This window comes from Cavia porcellus, unplaced genomic scaffold (genome assembly GCF_034190915.1).
Source record: "Cavia porcellus strain 051 isolate PalLab524CR breed Dunkin Hartley unplaced genomic scaffold, mCavPor4.1 scaffold_20, whole genome shotgun sequence".
Taxonomy (NCBI): Eukaryota; Metazoa; Chordata; class Mammalia; order Rodentia; family Caviidae; genus Cavia; species Cavia porcellus.
The window spans coordinates 65,345,255-65,366,442 of record NW_026947503.1 but is presented as its reverse complement, the minus strand read 5'-3'; the positions used below and the strand labels follow the sequence as shown (position 1 = coordinate 65,366,442).

Below are 21,188 nucleotides of genomic sequence, written 5' to 3'. Positions count from 1 at the left end.
GCAGCCAGTGCCCCAGGAAGCCACAGTAGATGAGCTGCATAATTAACTCCTTTCAATGCTGTCATCTTCAATTACAGATGACCAAGGCAATGATAAACAAGCAAGCTGAAGTCCAAGGAGGAGGTTCCTTGGGTGGGAAGCACTGACTCTTCCCCCGGCCTCAGTCCTACAGAATTCAGTGCAGCAGAATTAAAGCAGCCCAGCAGAAAGCTGGGCAGAAGACAGTGGGAGCCAAGAGGACAAAGAGAAACACCTGGTCAGTGCAGGAGGGGAGAAGGAGGCTCACAGGCTGACTGAACATTGGGTAGCAAAGGAGACAGCCACCTGCAAGTATAGCAGGACAGCCGGGGCCACCTGCAGGAACGGAGACCCAGCACAGCACTACAGAGTGTCCCAGCTGCATTTCAGAGACCTGAAGACCCACTAACTGAGGACAGAAAAGCGACAGGAAATTCTGTTCTTGACATGGCACAGTGAAACATTTAACCCCGTCTGCTGATCCGAAAGCCGTCCACGGATGAGGTGGTACTGGCTGAGGAAAGGCAGCTATTTGCACATGCGTCACGGATGAAACACAGGAACAGTTAGCATGTGCTTGGCCGTTCTGTTAGGGTGCTAAGAGCCCTGGGCCTTAGTACAGGCGTTACAATCACACAGCCAGGGTGTCTCGGTCACTCCCCTCATCTCTGGGACAAAACACCTGACACCCACAACTTAAAAGAGGAGAGGTTGTTCTCTGGTTTGTGTGGCAGTCCACAGTCAGCTGGTTCCCAAGTAGTAGGCTTGGCACAGGGGCCTGGCACAGGACAGCTGCACAGCATGGTGGGCAGGAAGCAGACAAACAGCTCAAGGAAGGAGCTGGCAAGGAAGAGGAACCCCTGCAGTTAACATCCAAACGCTCCGCCTCCTACCAGGGGTCAGTGATAAGCTCCCCTCCTCCACCCCCTTCCAAACACACAGAGCTCCAAACCATAACTCAGAAAAAAATGACAAGGAAATCCCCTTGGGGCCTGAGCACAGGCTTCAGTACATCACGTGACAGGGTCATCCTGAGAGGTGACATGAGAAGGCCCCTTAGCTTTGGCCTAAAGCCGCATCTGTCTGCAGCCGAACCCTCTGATTTGACTGCAGGCCAACAACCCCACCCATCAACCAGGGGAGGGGGCGATGCCTTGTCCTGTCTCTGCGAGAATAGCCCAGGGTGTATTAGGGACCGGCTCCGGGTGGGTGACGGTGCTGTGCCCTGCTGGTGCCCACTGCAGGGAGAGACCAGAACTCTTACCCTCCCTCTGGCAGGGCTGGCGCAAGCAAAGGCAGGGTAACAGGTATGCCCACACCCCCTGCCCATAGCGGCTACATATGCACGGTCATGTGATCCTTTCTGATCAGTCTTAAGTCTCACACATACACGGTTCCTTTCCCTCAGAACTCCAAGTCGTGGAATGTCCTGTGATAGGCAGCACTTCCCACAGCTGAGTGAGGATGAGGGACGCCTGGCACACACAAGCACTGATGCAGTCCTCCCCGCAGTCACCAAGCCTCAGTTCACAGGAGGTCACGGGTGTTTGCATCTGCTTGTTATGAATTATATTTGTTAAGCATATGATTTTGCTATTATATGGTATTTTGATCTAAATTCACCAAAATGAATCTATGCTTCCAAAATGGTGAATTAAAATAAAAAGCAGTAACAGAAACAGTAATGAACTTCACAGTTCACATTAACAATTATGTTTGTGAACAAAACCTACCACACAAGCACACAACGCAAGTTAGAAGGTTCTGGTGCAAGAAAGACTAAATGACGGAATAGTAAGTCTGGTGAAGCACAAAGAAATAGAGACAGATGATGAAGATCCAAAGGCCACTGCAACTGGACCTGCAAAGCATTTGTCTCAAGTCTTCAGGAAGCGGGTCATTGTCAAATATTCATAAATGCTGCTATCACAAAAGACCTGCCCAGGGCATCTCTGGGGAAATCCTTACATGGTTTTTCCAGGACAGAATGTTAATTTCCTCTACCCACCTAATAAATGCTGTCAGGAAAGAAAGAGAAGAGCCTTGAATTACAGAGGCACCATCCAAAATCATTCTCAAAGGGAAAAAAATTACAAATCACATTTTGAGAAGCTCTTAGAACCAGCTGCAAGGTAGATAAACCACATTATAATGCCCGGGGAACATACAGGAGTCTGTTGGCAGGGCTCCCACAGCCAATGACACTGCAGGCCACCAATCCAACTCCAAAATACAACAGCAGAAGAAAGTCAAAGGCATTGGATAGTGAACATTTACTACCCACAATCTTGGCCAGTAGATAAACCAGTGCTTGCGGTCAGTGAAGAGCTGTTAGTGGACCTGAAGGTCGCAGGGAGACCACTCTACAAACTTAGGTCTTTTGACAAAGGAGCACTTTTCCAATGTACTCAAGGGTGACTTTGTAGGCCTGATATAGCCGGAGACAAACCCTGCTGTCAGTGCTACCAAAGCGCTGGCCAGAATTCCGTCCAGGGAGATCAGCGGTGCACCTGGCTGCTGCTCCACACCCCAATTTATTCCCAGGGAGCAATTGGCAGGGGCAACTCCGAGTCAGAAAGTCCCATGCCAATGCTATTTTGAGGTCCCTGGAACACTAAACAAAGAAGAGATGCCAAGGTATGATTTTTCAACAGTGTTATTTTCCATGTTGAGCATATTAGGACTGTAAGCAGTCAGAGATGGCAAGACAAGGTAGTCATGCTATTTGCAATGTAATAAATTAAAAATATTAATGCACGGTTCCCTAGAAGCAGTGTGATCCAGCAGTAAAGCACCCATTTTAATGTCAATCATGTGCAAATACCTTTGTGTCTAAAGGTAGGCTCAGGATTCAAGCTTTTCTAACCACCCCAACCCCACCCCAAAACAACACCCTGCGGAATTTAGCATCTTATGCTTAAAACCTCACTTACTGTTAAATAAAACAATAGTGGTGGGGTGACCACATTTTAGGCAAATAAGTATGTTATTAACACTCTATGTGTGGAGGAAGAAATATGTTTTCTCACAGAGCTGAATACTTGAAGTTGGAGGTCAGGGGCCAGCAGAGTTGATTTCTTCTGGGTCCACACAGAGCCTTTCCCCTGTTTTCATGCATCCCCAGGGAGTCTTCCTCTTCTTATAAGGACACTGGCCACATTGGATTAAGCCCAAGCCCAAACGCTTCATTTTTAACTTAATTATCTTTTTCAAGATCCTATCTCCAAATATGGTTACACTGAATCATGGAGATGGGTACAACACAGTTTTGTCCTCAAAGGTGCAGTTTTCAATAAATGAGGTGGTCATTAGTGGATATCCACTGGTTTAAAAAAATGAATTTAGACCCCTACCTCATGCCATATGCAATAATTGACTCAGTTACAGTTCCTGGACTTCAATGTCATTTAGAAGAAAAGTAACACAAAGCCCAAGAGAGAAAACATCTGTAAAATGCTCCTGATTTTGCTCTACATTTAACACATGGTCCATATAATAAAATGATGCATCAGATTATGTATCAGACATCGTTCTCAGCTCTGCAACATTTTCTCATTTTGCTCCTAGAATAACATTATGTGTGAGCCATCGTGTTCTCTCCATTTTGTAAATGAAGACACTGAGGCTCACAGAAGTAACTAGAATGTGGCTGTAGTCATGTAACAGGAGATGGTAAAGCCAGGGCGCTCTTAACCAACAAGCTAGCAGCCTTCTTACTGCAGGGCATATTACAGAGCCTGATTAAGAGTGAACGCAACCAAATGGATCCGGACTCCATTTCTCCACGCTGAAACATCCAAATTGAAAGGTTTTTGGCCCAGATGAGACCCTGTAGCCAGAGAAAAGCTGAGAGGTGGAACCAAGGGGCTCTATCTTGAGGCCACCTTTCCCTGTCCCTAGGCAATTTACCTGTGGTGCGAAATGAATACCAATGGGCTACCTGTGTATCACTAATGTCCCTTAGGCATCATTCCAAACCTAAGCTACATGTATGCCCCCACACCACATGTCTGGCCGAGGTCATGGAGTCTCTCCCCACATTCTTAAAATAAAGCCCATTTTTATTTTATACTTCTTCTCTTTTTAGCCATGCCAAAAATCCTATCAGATGGTTCCCTTCCACGCTGAAAATTCTATCACAAATCTCCAGTGTTCAGGTGTGGGACATTCTTGATTTTGTCCCTGTACAGTGTGTAGGAAGACTTAAGGGCCAGTTATATAGATAACTTGATTTAAAAACATTTTTATACATAATTAGCTGGGCACAGAAGCATATACCTGCAATTCCATTTACTTGGGAGGCTGTGGCAGGAAGATCCCAAGTTCAAGGCTAGCTTGGGCAACTTAATGAGAGCCTCTCTTAGGATAAAAATATTTCAAAAGGGCTGGAAATGTAGCTGGGTGGTACAGTGCTCCTCCAGCAGGTACGAGACGCTGCATTTGATCCCCAGTACAGCAACAAAAAAAAAATTCTCTAACTGGTAAGAAACCACTTTATTTTTGCCCATCTAAAAATATCACTTTTTGAAAATTACTGTGAAACTTGTGATTGACTTTTAAAAATTCTTTACCAATCATATAATCAGTGGATAAAAACAGTTTTGAGAATTACAGCCCTACAGAAAGAGATCTGAGTCCCAGGAAGCTAAGCACAGATGTTCTCAGAAGAAAGAGAGGGCAGGAAGAGCACCCAGCAGGGAACAGAGCCACTGGCAGGCCTGGAAAGGAGGGGAAAGGCAAAGGGAGGGGCCTGGTGGGGAGGGGGAGGGGTGGCAAGAGAAGGGGCGGAGCCAGCGGTCAGGGGAGCTGCACCCTCCAAGCTGAGGTTCTGCCAGGAGGACCCAAAATATTCTTTATTTGCCTGCACAGTAAGTCACTTCTCTCAAGCCCAAGGTGAAAACTGAATTAGAGAGAGCACACACAGCCATGGTACAGAGCAATCTTCCAAATTATGATGATGTCACCTACAAACCCTACTGGTAACAGTAGCTCTAAATTATGGGCTGGCATTTTGGTTTATTAGGAAACTCCTTCAGAGACATTAAAAATCTGTTTACTTTCAGTATTGATTTTTTGATAAATATATTATCCAGAGAGGTCATATGCAGTGATTTCTCTGGAAAAGCTGACATTTATCCAATGATATTTGCTTTACTGAATTAAGTAGCAATATAGGCTCATATATCTCTACTGTATCTGGGAAATATTAGAGTTAAGGTAAGCAAGTGTCTTATAGAAATCTTAGTCTGGTTTAATAATACACAGCTTAGGGAAGGATCTGGTGGTCTAAGCTCTAGTAGTTTTGGATTAATCTTCACTGATTTTTATTCAGATCAAAGCATCACAAAGTTAATTCCGAAAACATCATTTTATGGAGTTGGAGGTGGATGCTCTACTACTGAGCTACCATTCCTAGACCTTCTGGAAAACATTTATGGAATGACCATTTCATGTGCTTTACCAGAAACCAAATAAAAATGTCTGGCATGAATGTAATTCACAATTTAGCCTGGAACACATCTGTAAATTGAGTCTTCAAATTGTGCAGGAATTCTTATAATACACAGCAAACTACAAGCTCCCTTAAAGTGTGATCCCACTGGTTACAATTCACGTTTTATTTACCAGTTTAGTTAGTGAACTGTGTGTGTGTGTGTGTTTAGTTAGTTTTTAACCCACATTCATGCCTAGTTTTAAAGAGTTTGCAACCACTGTCATGAATTCCCTCAGAATCATGGCTTTCTATCCTTTTGAAGCTTGCTGGAGGAAAGCTCATTAGGGTAGCAAGTACTGAGTGTAAGACTCTGAAAACCAGTAATTCTTCCCAGGTGATTGGTATAAACAGCAAGAAGGGCAATAAATCCAACAACTGGCAGGGCTCTCAAGGATTCCTAACTACTGTTATTATCAGAACATTTTAGGGGGTTGTCAAAAGTAGATATTCGAGAACTCTCTAATGCACTTGAATTAAATATAAGGGAATCAGGAGGAACAAAAGAATTTGCCTGAATCAAAAGACCTTGAAACCAACTGCTTTAAAATTCCTTTTTCTCTGTGGGAAGGTTTGCAACGGCACACGTGAGGATAGCCTCTCTCAGCGCCCTGTGCTGTGCCACGGCCTGCAAACAGGTTTGCTTTCTGGGATTCACTCTGAACCAAAGCCTGGGCAGGATGTGGCCTGGAAAGGTTCCCTCAAGATTGTCATCAGTGCTCTGGAGCTCAGAGGGCTCTGGGAGGACAGGTCATTAAAGACAATGTTTTTATCTACTGGGGAAGGTCACTAAGGACAAAGACCTTATGCAATGCAAGAATACACAAGACTCTTAACTGGCCAAAGGTAGCAAAGAAAGGAGGGCAAAGGGCACGGTCCTTTGTCCATTCTTAACAGCTGGCCCCAGTCTTACCTGCAGTCAAGCCGGACACCTGGGGCTGGCAGCAGTGGCCCCAGTAACAGAGCCAGAATTGCGTGTCTCCCTCTGTTGGACGACACAGGAATTATCCCAGACAGAAAGAAGGAAAGGGTTTCTGGCTTACCAGAAATTTGTTAGGGAAATTGAATAAAATGCAAAGCCACGCAAATCCAGGAGTAAGAGGGTGTGACTGCTCACACCCGTCACAGCAGACTCTTAGCACAGAAAGGCCGGAGAGTAACAGCCTGCTTGCTCCCCTGTCAGTGTCATGGTCGGCAATGTGGGATACAGAGACATTTCATGAAGACACCCAGTATCTCTGAACAGGCGACACCTTCACTATGCTTGAGAGGGACAACGAGGAGCCCTCAACATCCAGCGATCGCTGGGTATCAGCATCAGCAAAGGGCAGGTGGTAACTCTGGCTTTCAGAATTTCACCTCCCAAGCTTGTTAGGCCAACCTTAGTTCAATGTTGCCTCCTGCTCAGGCTCCAAGGTGCAAGCCCTCGTGGAAGCCAGCCCCAGGCTTCACAGGCCACCATGGGGACTGACCACGACTACGTGAAAGGCATCCTTAGCAAGTCCTGGGCACTCCACGAATTTAATTTCTCCTTTGCATCAGTGCATGGCTATTTTAACATTGGATCCTCTGTCCAATCAAGCAGTGGCCCCCTATGCTGACCTGAGAGGTCGTGTAAGTCCTTCAAGAAATCCTTTATTTCGAAGGATGCAAAAACAATGCCTGGCCACGGTAGGTACTTCACGAGTATTTATTTTTTTAAAAAGCAGCCAAAACCCTGGAAAGGTAGCCTTCGCAAGCTTCTTCCTTAAGCTTAAATATTAACTGTAATAGCTGGACAGATCTATAAAGATCACCAGATTCCCTTGGGAAATTTTCTGCAGCTACATTAACATAAAGTTCAGACAATGTTTATCTGTGGTGCTTTTGAAATCTTAGCAAACCCTGTCAGCACTCACATCCTCCTCTTTGGGAATGAATGCATCTCCGTACATAATCACTCTATCGACGGGAGACGCGTAACAGGGTATGTTATCGATTCATAGGTAATTTCCATCAAGCGCCATTTCCAAGTCTCCCTGAAAGGTGTTTAGTCAGTGCTGTATCACTTTGTCACCCCACATTTCATAATAAAAGGAGCCGAAATGATTCCATCATGCCAATAACTCTGACAGTTCCACAGCACCAAATCTCAGAAGCAGCCCCACTGAATGAGCAGCTCACTCAAATACAAGTTTAAATAATTCACTGGATCTCACCCTCCGCCCCTCAGAAATCCTAAACTTGATTTTGAGTAAATGAATATGAATCCTACTTTCAAACTGTTTCTAGAGCATAAATTTCACAAACTCAATCTTCAGAGAATTAATAATACATACAGTTCCGGGGATTATGCAATGTCGTTCTGTGTGTGTCATTTCATTTGCCAGTGTAGTGGAATGGGTGCTCTTTAGTATAAAGAGGGACCATCAGTAACAGGAAGGAACAATACTGTGTTATTCAGACAGAAAAATATGAACCATAACATCGTAAAGGGATTTTCTTTTTGTGAGGTTTCCAAAATGTTTTCCCCTTCCGTATACTCCTTCCTGATTCCATGAAGCCTCCAGATTAATAACCAAGGGCCTAAAATTTAGCAGTTCTCAAAGTGTTTTCCAGGGACCCCCCCACTCCAATTCAAATCCTTTTAGAAAGGTCATAAGGTTAAAACTGATCAAGATTTTAATAATAATAATAAATGTCTCACATTATTATTCTCATTTCATTCTCCACTGCTGGTGGAATGGATGCTTATGAACTCTTGGGTTTTTAAAACTTCTAAGTTTTAATTTCTAATCCTGAAAGTATCGATTGATATAACCCATGTGAACAAAAGCTCCTTGGATAGTCTCAAACTTTCTTGTTGGAAGTTCTGGAGATTGAACCCAGAGCCTTGGCCTTGAGCTACATCCTCAAAGGGTCTAGAGACCAAAGAGTCTGAGAAGCAATCCCCAAAGAAGCCCACACCTCAGGACCCGACCAAGGACAGTTACTTGTCGCTGGGGCCCGAGGGCAGCAGGGAGTCATCTCCACACCTGCTTCACGCAGCACCTCTTTTGGTCTGTGTTCTGTCACTACAGCAGCCCAGCACAGAGCAGGCAGTTTACGGAGATGTTTATTTCCTACGGTGCAGGAGGCTGGGAAAGCCAAGGGCCTGGGGCTGGGAACAGCAGTAACTCTGTAGAGGGCACCACCTGGTGAGAACGGGGCGCCTGTTCACCCTGCCTTCTCATTCCAGGTCATTCATCCCAGCACCCTGAGGAGACACCTGAGCACAGGCAGCACCAGGCTCAAAGCATCTCAGGGCTCCCATGTCGCCAAGGCAGGGAGAAAACACCCAACGCTTGAGGGGTCTCAGGGCTGCAGGAGCCATCCCGGAAAGCCAAGCCACTGCTCCAGTGCACTCCCCCACCACAGAGAAACCATGGCCACTGGGACACACCATCTCCCTCTGTGTGTAAGGTGCAGACTGGAGGCTGTTGCCCCGTGTCACTCGCAGTTACCAGGGCTATGTCTGGTGACAGCTCACCTCTCCCAGCTTCTTCCAGAAGCATTACTGATCCATCCTCAAGGCCTCACGGCACACATTGGTGCAAATGTGCAGAGAGACACAGTTCAATATGACACACACAAACGTAGTTGCTTAAACTTGGACTTTCCCCCTAAAAAACTGTTGAGAAACAGCCAGTGTAATGAAACTACATTTCAGGGAATGTTTGCCAAGCTAGAATCCAGTGCCATTGAGTAAATGGGCACTTGGAGAGACCTGGTTTGACCAGAGTCTAAAACCAATTATTTCTCTTAATTTGGCCCATCAATAAATGCCTCACACATTTTTACAGAAAAGAGTCAGATCAACTCAAATAAATTAATATTCCTGTCTGAACCTGCTCACCCAGCTGGGGTAACAAATTCAGATGTCAACAGCAGAAAGACCCAGCGGCCTTCCCGCCGAAAACTGCACACTGTACCATTTTGTTTCCCAAATAACCGGCATTGATTGCAGTGCTCGAAAGGGCACCTGTCATCGGCTCAGCTGCTGACCTCCTGGCAAACTGCTGCCTGTCACTTGATGGCAAGCCAGGACCAGGGATAGGGGTGGGGAGGGAGGGAAGTTTAGTTTTCAGGGCACAATCAGGGAGTGGTCTGTGCTGAACAGAAAGCATCTTTGATTCGACAGAGATGGGAAGAGGAAGCCTCGTGATAAGAACAGGCACAGGAGGGCTCCCAGTTTCCTAGGATTACTTTCAGGAGTTCCCCTTACATATATTTACTTTAAAAAGCACTGAATCAAATCCAGCCTATGTCTCATGGCAGGGATTTCAGTATTTTACATATTTGCTGTGAGTAACAAAATATACAATGCATTGGTTTCAAGTTCCTTAGAAGGAACCAGGTAAGTAACGCAATTCAAAAACAACCTTGTGTTGGGTAATTTAAAGCCCATATCTGAGGACTCGTCATTCGCAGTCCTGTCTTCCCTAAAAGTGCCACTGCACCACCATGTCGCCCTGTCCTGGGTTCAGACATGTACAGTGCCACTGCATGATCAGTGATTTGTCTGACACTGTCCGTCCACCGGACACAGCATGGTGACTGTCCAACAGACAATTAATTAAACAGTCATATTTACTTCTCTCTCGGCCACTCAAGCTTTGAAATATCTTATTAAGATATAATTTGTCACAAACTTGTAGAATAAAGCACTGGTGAAAGTAGGCATTGAAGTCTGCTTATTTAAAATAATGATTTTACTGGCATTTACTGGCATTTGCCAGGCAATCCCATGTGGATAGTTTTTCTTCTGAATTCAGCCCTCTGTTATGGACAGACTATAAATGCATGCAAGAATGTATCTAAAAATAAAATTTAATAATTCCTTACATGCCTCCTTACGAAGTTCTAGTTAACCACCAAAATACCTTCCAATAGGATAGAGATTGTTACGCTCGAGCTATCCACTGGGGCATAAAACCACAGCATGAAGTAGTCGTCCTATTTTAGAAAGTCCTAAAATTACACCCCTGAAGTTAGTCGCTCCTGGCTGGTGTTACACAAGCCTACGGGCTCCAAGGAGCACCAGGAAATGCTCGGAAACAGAAGAAATATAAAATTCTTCAATGCAGTCTGATGGTACAGCATTTGCCTGAAATGTGTCAGAACATAAAAATCACCCTGGCCAGGCACAGTCGGGAGACCCCAACAGTCTATCTTTGGTTCCCTGAATTTACACTGCAAATTTCACTCAAGAGTACAGAGGCGCTGGGCAGGTGCAAGGCTGGCTTCTGTACACCGCACCTGGACTTTGGAATCTTTAACTCAACCGTAAGCACCCCGGGAAGCCTGGGGGGGGGGCTCCTGCACACACCCACCTGCTCCCTCACTTTTACACATAGACACCCAAATTCCTACCCTCCAAGCTTCAACTTGCAGACTCTTAAAAACAAGGGCGCCCGACAGAGTCACGTGCTTTGCTGATCACATCTTTTCTTCATATACTCTTACCCAAACGGTGGAACCCACTCTTAATAGGCTTCAAGGTTTTTTTTCTGCTCCCTTTGCCAGAAATCTACAGTTGGGTCAGCCCGACTCCAGCCCACCCTCCAGAGACTCTGCCAGCTCCCTACTCTCTGTGCCAGCCCCTCCTAGCTTCTCTGTCCCGCAAGGACGGCTGGTGGCCCTGTGAATCACCTACACGCTCTGCCTCAATTCTTCTGTCTAACGTTCCTCCTGCTCCAGCCTCGCCCCTTGTGTCCCTGTGCCGGCTCCTGGGAGTCACCTCTGCTAACCCTTTGCTAACCCTCGCCCACAGGATGCTATCAACCCCACCCTCTCTATGTCTCCAAGGCCTGGAAGCCTGGGTACTGGCCCAGCACAACACAGCCAGTGCCCCGAGCTGTGCCACATACAGGGCCAGGACGAACAGAATCACATGGATTCAGCTCTTTGGTTCTTGGACTATGGAAAGAGCTGAAGGCCTTCCGGGGCTTCCTACAACCACAAAATGTGACTATGGGGTCCACCAGCTGGGGGACACAAGTCTGACCCCAAAGCTTCCAAGCCCCAGCCACAGTGCAACTGCCCTGGAATGGAAGGCGAGGCTACCACAGGCCTGGAGCTGTCCAGTCTTTAGAGAAATTATTTTCCTAGTGGTCTGTCCCTACCCACCACGCCTCCACCTTTCTGAAAGAAACGAGTGCCTGGAGATGGAGGCACCACCGCCCCACTGCTCTGGGGCTCACCTCAAAAACCTCCACCCGCCTTCCCTCCGCAAGAGACTTGCGACATCTGTCACAGTTCCCTGTGTATTCCATCACTTGGCTTCAGGTGACTCTTACAATGCCATCTTGTACAATTTTACAGGAAACTAAGCAAGAAAGAAACTATTAAAAATGCATATTTATACACAAAGACTGATTCGCAGATGGTCAGCAGATATTTGAAGTGCAGATAGCTGCTATTCTTTTCGTAAGTTTCCAACCAGCCAAGATAGGAAGTGAAAATAAATTTAAAGGGAAACGTTTGTTCAATGCTAAATATAAATCAGTGAAATAAGCACCTACATATAATTTGATGGCTGGTGTTGGCTCTCGTGAAAGAGTTAAAAATAACTGAATGCTTTATAATCAATGATGTCTTTCATCTGCCCAGGTGATAACAGAATTGTGATGCCAACGTTATGAGAGGACACCACAGTACGACGAGCCCACTTATGGGAGTTACTCGGAATGGTCGAGGTACAAGCAGAATCGTGGCTGCCCGAGCTGGATCCAAGGAAGCGATTTAACAGCACCAGGCTCCCACCAGGCAAGGGACAGAAGCCTGAGAGACAGATGTTAGTGACAGTGTCACAATGACATGAATGCACAGAGGTCAGTGAGCTGTACTGAGTGACGGTGGGTGAAACAGCACATTTTGTGCTTTATGCCCTTTGTTATAATCCTTTAAATGGGGAGAACCCCGGATGAGATTCAGACCCCAGGGCTGACTGACGTGCACTGTGGTCCCTCGCTGAGACTGGCTCTGGCTCCCAGCCTCCCAGCGCAGCTCCCTGCTCCTGCACGAGTAGAACCAGGAGGGGCTGTGGGCTCTGTCTCTGCAGTCCAGTACCTGTGGGCCAGCTCCTGGTGGTCAGCCCATGAAATGTAGGCATCGTGTCCTCCTGTACACGTTCAACCATCACTGGACAACTCACCAGGATGAGTGATGTGTAAATGTTATGCAGACCATGGTCAGTGCATTGTTGAGGGAAGACAAGAAAACTGCCCTCCCGCGTTCGGTAAGGCAGGGTTCAGTGGGTTGAACCAATGGATGCGGAACTTCCAGAGGCTGAGGGCAGCCTGTGTTACTAATACAACACAGGTGAGGACACTGAGAGCTAGCAACTTGGTCATGGTCAACTGGCAGGAAGGCAGGGAGCAGTAGCTGAACAGGCGGGGGCACACACGGCCCCAGCGAGCAACCTTCGTGTTCCCCGCTGCCAGAGGGGCCAGGCAGGGGACCCTTGGGAGGAAAGACTTCCAGTGCCCTGTCCACTCCTGCAGGTGAACACACGAGAAGGGCACCCAAGGGTGCTCGGGAGAGCAGAAGTGGAGGCTATTCTTCTCACTGATAAGCCAGGATAATGTTATGTCTTTGAACTTCAGTCACCTACAGTGTAAAACATGGATAATGCCAGCCAGTCTCGCAGAAGCACTATGAGAACCAAATGACCAAAGCAAAGAAGCCGGCTCTTCCCGGGCTGAGTGTGTTTCTGTGTGTGAGATTTCTCGTTTCTGAGACAGTCTGGCCACCAAGGGCTGCACTGCTGACTTTTCTTGCCTTTGCTCTTGTTTTGTTGGACTGTTTTAAGGGACAAAGAGACCGGAAAGTTAAATTTGATGCTTTTGTTTGCTGAGTCTGATGGACTGCACGTTGGATTGCCTTTTAAATATTCGCCACCTCATTAATAAATGAGGGCAAACACGGTTTATGCCGTGTGACATTTTGCCCATCCAGGAGCCATCTAATGAGACTGAGGTGAAGGCGCCCTGGGGAGGGCATCTTTGTTTGCTTCCCTCAGCGTGGAATCCCAAGCATCTATAACAATGCCTGGCACATCGCAGGTGTTTAATAAATATTTGCAGAACGCTGACTGATTGGAGAATGAGTGAATAATTAGACAACTGTCTGGATATTCTGTGCCAAAATTTTTTCTCACTGGCTACACGCTGAAATTTAAGACAGAGGAAGTTTTTTCAAGCTCGTGTCTTTTTCCTCCATTACTTGCTAACACCTGTATGAGCTCTGAAGTGAGACTAAATAGGAAGACTTCCCAATCACAAGGAAAAAAGCCTGATAAATGCCCCCAGAGAGAAAACTCCATCACTCTGCGTGTCAGTCTATCATCTTTCCCCAGTGCACAGCCGTCGCTAAACAAACCACGCAGTCATTTCTCTATTTTCTTGGTCCTCACACTAAGTGTGCACAGGGCTCGTCTGCCTGACACTTTCACTTCTCTGCCTGGCGCTTTTGTCTCTGCCTATCCTTCGGCACCTGGAGATGGACTCAACCTTGAGTTGCAGCATGGCCCAGAAGACGAGCTAATGTACCACTCCCAAGGGGTAACTTGAGACAGAGAGCAACACGAACCTTCTAGAATCCAGAGCTGTGCTTCCTGCATAGGAACAGGCAGCATTCTCTTTTTGCAGTGTTAGGACCCCAATTCACTTCCTAACAGTCTTCCTAGAGCTCTGATATCCTCAGGGACAGTGTGGCACATAACATCAACTCCACCAATATCATAAATGTCAAATAGCTGCTCTATAAGCTACCTTCACTGGATTTTGTTGTTGTTTTGTCTTTTTGAGACAGGGTCTCGCTATGCAGCTCAGGCTAGCTTTGAGCTCACTTTGTAGCCCAGGCTGGTCTCGAACTCTCAACAATCCTCCTGCCTCAGAATCTCAAGTGCTGGGATTACCACCATACCCTGTTACCTTCACATTTTTAGGAATGTGGACAAGTTTATTATTTAATTCATTTTCTTTTTTGTGAACTAGGATTGTCTTTTCCACACGTAAGCTGCTGAACTTTTTAAACGTTAATTCTATAAAACAGAGGTAGTAAGCTGCAAATATCACCCAGTAGCAAACTATACCTACATCAGCCACTATCAAAGCAGGCAGGTGTTTTCACATCATAAAACACTTTGGAATCAATACATAACCCATGGGGTAATTACACAATTTGCTGTAGTATCCAGAGGGGAAATGCAGTAGCGTTCCAGTTACTCTTTAGATTCTTGATGCAGGTTTCTGTGCTCATGCAGTAACCTTCATGATGATGTGTACACATTTTCCCTACTGCAAATGGGGACAATCAAGTGATACAGAAGTGAACCACACACTTAATAATACAAAACAGAGTAGCAGCCCAGCATGGTGGTGCTCACCTATAATCTCAGCACTTTAGGAGGCTGAGGCAGGAGAACTGCAGGTTTAAACCCAGCTTGGGCAATTTACTATCTTAGAAAGACCCTGCCCTGAAATAAGAAATTAAAAAAAAAAAAAACAGTTTTAAAATATAGCTCAGTGTGAAGGCCCTGGGGAAAATAAGGAAAGGAGGAAAGAAGGAAAGGAAGGAAGGAAGGAAGGAAGAGGGAGGGAGGGAAGAAAAGATGAAGGGAAGAAGGGAGGTTGGCTGGCTTATAATAGTTTCAGGATTGGAAATATTGCTATAGTTCAGTGCTTGCTGCAGAAGTCTAATCTTCTGTTACATAAATGCTGACTTTAAATACAAACATTTAAATGGCATTTAGTATTTATTTGTTCTAGATATACACTTTCAGAGGTAACATCACTGCCTGAGAGCAGCTATCAGTTCAGCTTGCACAGAGCTCCAGAGTGTATTTAAATTTTTTAAAGTGTGTTTAAAAATAACCTCACACTTGAAAATACAGAAAAACAAGTCTGCAGCATTTGATTTAAAACACTGAACACTGACTTCAGAAAGGGCACAGGAACAGTAAAAATTAAAACATAGGGTAAAAACTTCAGTCTCTGTCACCATCTCTAAATCCAGCCAACAGGCTCCTCACTCGTTAGACTCACCGCGGTGCAATGAAGATCGGATACTAAACGAGGAAGAAAACGGCAGCGCTTTCTGCAGACCAATTTAGAAAAGCTTCCTAATCTTGTTTATTTTCTTTTATTTTAATAGCTCAGTGTTCGCAAAACCAAAGATAATGTGCAACAGTGCTATGATGCGTACTGCAATAATTCACCATGAATACAGAAAACACAAGGGTCCCAAACAGCAATGTCTGGCTGATGCCAAAATGGTACAAGACAGAGGTCATGCAATCTCCCAGTACACAGCCAGAGTAACCGCTCCAGGAACAATGGTGGTCAAGCTGGCTCAGCCCCTCACGCTGCTCCTGTAGCCTGAACCTGCCACAGGCGGCATCTGGATGCATGCACAAGGCTGTGTGCCCAGAACTCTGTTATGGACACTGAGACTTGGATTTCACGGCACAGAATGTGTGTGTGTATATATATATATATAGCATCATTTAAAACTTCAACACCATTAGTGACTTGCAAGCCAAACAAACCTGGCAGCAGGCTGGCCATGCCTGCAGGACGCAGTCTGCCAATTCCTGGTCCATACCTGGGGGATGCATGGAGACTGAACCCCTATTTCCTACCAAAAATGAGGGTTTAGACAAATGGACCCACACAGAGCTACGGCTATTAGCTGATTTCACTGCCTATTTCCTCTGAAGAACTCATGCACTCAACATGCTTTAGAATGCATTTCTGAAAGGAACCGATCACAATGCACACAGTAAGGGACAACGAGGAGCAGGTGAGAAAGCACAAAGGAGGAGAAAACACACTGAAACCAAACAGCCCTGGGGTCTGGGGTTGTCTACACACTGTCGCTCAGGTTAAAATCCTCACACACATCTCAGCGAAGGACTGGAAGAGCGGCTCTGGTCTGAAATGCCTGGATTTGAGAGTCTCGATTTTCATGCATTCTGAAATATTTACACATATGTTATGAAGCATCTCGGTCTCATCAGGAAATTCTAAATAGAAACACCAAATTCATTCACTATACGCCTTAAGTATTCAACTCTCTTCTGAGAGCGCCTGCATTTTGACTGTGACCTGCCTATCACATGCAGTCAGAGATACACAATTTCCCACTGCAGCGTCAGGCCAAACTCAAAGAACTTTTGGATTCTGGCTCATTTCTAAGTTCACATTTTCAGACAAGGGATGCTCAACCTCTAGCTGTCCGTTTATAAGACAATGGTGCTTACTGCTGGCAATGCCACATGGAGAATGGAACTTCTCCCTGGGTCTCGTGGGTCAGCAATTGGGTACAAGTCCACTTCCGCTGGGAAAACTGGCCCTGAACACCTCCGGTCTGCCATGTCATTATACACAACTTAGATTGCTTAGTAATTGCTTTTTGTAACTTTTTTTCCCATGTAGGTAAATTCAATTCTTATCATTCTTCCTCTTCCACAGCAATTACCATCATGTTTGATTTATGCCAGAGCTCAAAAGAAAACTAGTTACTAAAGTTTGGTGAACAAATAGCAGAAAGAGTTATCGGTCTTTGGAATTCTATGCCACGGCAAAAATCAAACAGGAGCGATGCTCAGAAGGCATATCTGCCCCCCGGGCATGGGTAAGGGGGTTCAGAAAGCACCAGCTCCTCCTCCCAACTCCTACCCTCACCCGAAGCACCACGTGGCCAAACAGTGAGCCCCATCATCTGGGGAAGCGGCTGGTCGGGGTCCAAGGCACAATGCTTGCAAGCAGCAGAAATTAGCTGGATCTGACAGAAATGGAAGAGGTCAAAGCACTCTAAGCCCTTGGGTTAACCAACAGAAACAGAACAAAGTGGACACTGAGATAGGTGTGGGTCACTGTGCCTCAGAAGACCCCACCAAGGCTGAGGACCTGCGGAGGCCCATGCCTCCTTCCTCCCTAGGTCATCTGGGGTTTAATGTCACTTCACGACTGTCTGGTCTCTGCTGGGACCCACACTCTCCGTGTGCAGAAGGGGACGACTAGCCAGAGATGGGACAGGGCACCCAGAAAGGTCGTTCTGGTGTCTTTCAAGGACAGTGGGTTACCTTGGGACTAAAGATACAATCCACAGAGGCTGAAGATCCTGCAGGAGTCACGCCTCTCTTCCAAATGGGCTTTCATTGCAAGGGCTACAAGAGGAAATCCACTACCCGATGTGAAAAATTACAAATCCGGCGGCTGGGGATTTAGCTCACAGTACAGCACATGTGCAGTGTGCGTCAGGCCCTGTCTCCAGTCCTTAGCACTGCAAGAAGGAAAAAAACCACAAATTCTCATCCCGCGAAAAGAGCATATGGCAAGTGTAAGTGTTTGGTGAAGTCATCAATCAGGACTAAATCTAGTACTCTCCCAAAGGGTGGCGAAGACTCAGTGTTCCTTTCTTTCAAACTACGTGGACCTTCACTTAGGAACTCAGTGTGTTCCTGAGGGCTGGGTGTAACTCATCAGCTAGAAGCTCGGACTCCTCTACATGGCCTTCAAGGCCTCCTTCCTATAACAGACAGAGCTCAGTGTCCTTAGAGATGCTGGCCCGGGATTCCTCAGTGAACCCCATGCAGGAAAGAACATTGTAGTATCCCTTACAGAATTCTTTAAGCGTTAATTTTGTATCCAAGACCATCTGGAAGCACCTGCAGCTGGCCTTGGGTCATAACTCAAGACTGGTCATAAATTAAAATCTAAACTTTTGGTGCCAACCCAAGCTGTCCGTATGTCAGGCTGGTTGAAACACAAAGGTCCACTTTATAAGGAGTTAAGTGTTGGAAGGGGGCGAGGAATGTGAAGGCACCCTAATAAAGCTTGCTAGAATAGCACCACACTCTCCCTTGAGTTTCAAATTGACCTGTAGACACTTACTTACTAATGTAATTACTGCAGCATTTGCTGCATTAATGGAAAGCTTCATATTCATTGAAAAGTATGCACTGTGTTGCACCTGAAATCCACATCAGAATAATATGTTTCACCCAACTGAGCTGCTCATCAACCTGCAAATCTGAAATCATAAAGGGATGCCCCAATCTCAGCCTGAAAAGGGGTCCAGTACACCGTCAAGCTCCGTGAGTGGACATCACTCATCCATACATTCCTGCTCTTCCTTCCAAGGGAATCTGAATTGTTGCTGGTGTTTGAGAAATGCACATCTTTCATTCTCTCAGTGGAAAATTCACTGAGCACCATCTGTGTGTCACTAACATTTCTTCTGAATGCTTCCAAGATCCCAGGCCACGCAGGAGCACAGTGAGCCCCTGAGGTGGAAGAGATCAAGTCACCCACCATGGTCCCCTATCTGTGACAGGTGGAGATGGCTATCTGGATTCTCCCACTGGAGCTCCACATGCGTGACACACTGCCCGGAGAACGTGTCCATTGTGCCCCGTCAGCTGCTAGGGAAAAGATCAGGAGGGCAACACCTATGTACCTAGCCATGGTGTGCCCGGAAAGGAAGGAAGCACACTGTAATTAAGCTTTAAGGAGGGCACACTCTTATGACCATTCCTCTTAACTATCGCATCTTTGCTAGCCAGTCAGCGCTGGCTGCCACACTCCAGGACCATGCCTCCCTTCATTCCACCAACACCCAGCAACATTCCCTCTGATAAAATGACTGCACTGCTTTATCTGAAAAAGAACGGAAAGCTGAAAGCAAACCTGAAGGCATCCATGGGTCTGGAGTTGGTCTGCCCAGGGTGTTCACCTGCTCCCAGTTGAAGTCATCATCCTCAGCCTGACTATATCCACACGTGCTGTAAGACTCATCAAAGAGGCAGCCACCTGCAACAGGAAAAGAAAAGAGGTGGTGAACAACCAGCACTGCTCCGGGAGATGCTGTGATGACTGCAAGATGCTGCGCATCCAACCCAGACTAAGCCTGCTTCGACCTTTCTGCTCAGAAACTGGATCTGACCCTTGCTATATACACCCACGCGAAGTGCTCACAAGTACTAACCACGTCCACACTGCCATATGACGACACTCTTCAAAGGAGGGGAATACTGGTAGAAAACAGTTCTAAGTACAACGGAAGCAAATTTAAAGTTCACATTTTCTAAACTTATAGGACTTTGGAAAATTCATCTTGCATTCAAAACTTCAATAGACCCTCCTTAAATATACTGTATATTGCCCATTGGAAAAGTTATAATTTGTTCCCCAAAATTAAAAGAGCAACACTTTCACCACAATATTAGTGCAATAGTTGAGAACAAGAAGCAGTAGGAGCTATGGACGCAGCTTACAAAATATTATTCAAAAGACCAGTCTCGGTCTAACATAAAACAGGTCCCACTTCAAAAATCTTGAGCTTTGGGGTCTGAAGGCTAAGATGGTATAAATTCACTTTATAATCCACACACGTTTCAAAGGCAAAAATAATTTCAAGACTAAACATGGGATAAACATCTGCTCAATTTTGGTACTAGGAATGAAGCTTTTTAAATTAACAAAAAATAACAGAATGCGAGATGTACACATGAATACAGCTGTTTGAGATCAGTAGCGTGCGGAACACACATAGATGATTTTAGTTTCCACCGCCACACGGCTAAATGTGTCTTACTGAGAATTATTATAGTATCAGATCCTCCCCAAAATGTTTTATATGGAGAAAGTGAGTGATTATCTTGATCATATTAATGATTATGAAAATTCTGTGCATTAAAGCACGGACAACAGATACTATATAACTCACTACACAATAATATTTTTGCATTTAAGTATAATGCCATATATCAATTAAATACTCACTCCCTGACAGTCTCTAAAGACACAAGGAGAATTTGGGGAAGTACACCTCCCATGCTGGAAATTCCTTTTTTTTTTTCTTTTTTCTTTTCTCTTTTTATCGGTACCAAGGATCGACGGCCTGCTTGCAAGGCAGGTGCTTATGCCACTGAGCTAAATCCCCAGCCCAGAAACTCCTCCTGAAAAGGCCCCAACTCTACTCCTTGAGATGCATTCCCTTTCATCCTAGCTCCTCCTGGGAGGAAACAGTAAAACTCTCCACTCCTGCACAGAAAAGCTGATAATTTGGAAAGAGCTGCCACATCCAAAGTCTTCACTAGACCGGGCAAACATGCATTGCTCCTCTCACCATTCTGACAGATGTTCAGAGCACGGTCCAAGGGGATATCACCCTGAGCTGCAGATGGGATACTCTTGGTCCTGCCCTCTGCTTCCTGTATGCACAGAGGTTCCAAAATCCAACCAAATCAGAGGTCTAGAGCATCTCTGTTCCAGGCATTTCACAAAGGGAATATTCAACCTCCAAGGTGCTGATAAATGTTAACCAGCATGTAGCCAATGAACCACGGACCACTTTAAAAGGCCTTTGCCAGGTTTCCCAGTCCCTATCATTAATGCCACATAGGATGGTAAAATCAGTGCAATGTCTTTTGCAATGCTTGGAACAGTTCTGGTCTTAACTAAACCTTCCTCCCAGGAAGAGAAAACTCACTATAAATCATACAGCATTAAACTCAACATTTTACCTAGATCGCTATCACTCATTTATATTTCCCTCTTTTTCCAGCTTTTACTACATTCTGAAGCAAAGTTGATTCACTAGAAAATGCCAAACACTTTCTAATGTGGGACAGGAAATGTTAGAAGGCTAT

At 45.6% G+C, this 21,188-nt stretch overlaps 1 protein-coding gene across 12 annotated transcripts in view; it reads right to left on the bottom strand.

The window, feature by feature from the left end:
* The window catches only part of Ptprm (protein tyrosine phosphatase receptor type M), a 619,038-nt gene that overhangs the window by 443,085 nt on the left and 154,765 nt on the right, over window positions 1–21,188 (bottom strand). For 11 of the 12 annotated variants that reach the window (XM_063232111.1, XM_063232116.1, XM_063232118.1 and 8 more), the window contains exon 2: window positions 19,225–19,347. In XM_063232111.1, coding sequence (XP_063088181.1) covers window positions 19,225–19,347 — 123 coding nt within the window. Of the gene's footprint in view, window positions 1–17,618; window positions 17,819–19,224; window positions 19,354–21,188 lie in introns of those variants that run through there. The other variant, XM_063232113.1, reaches the window with a different exon arrangement.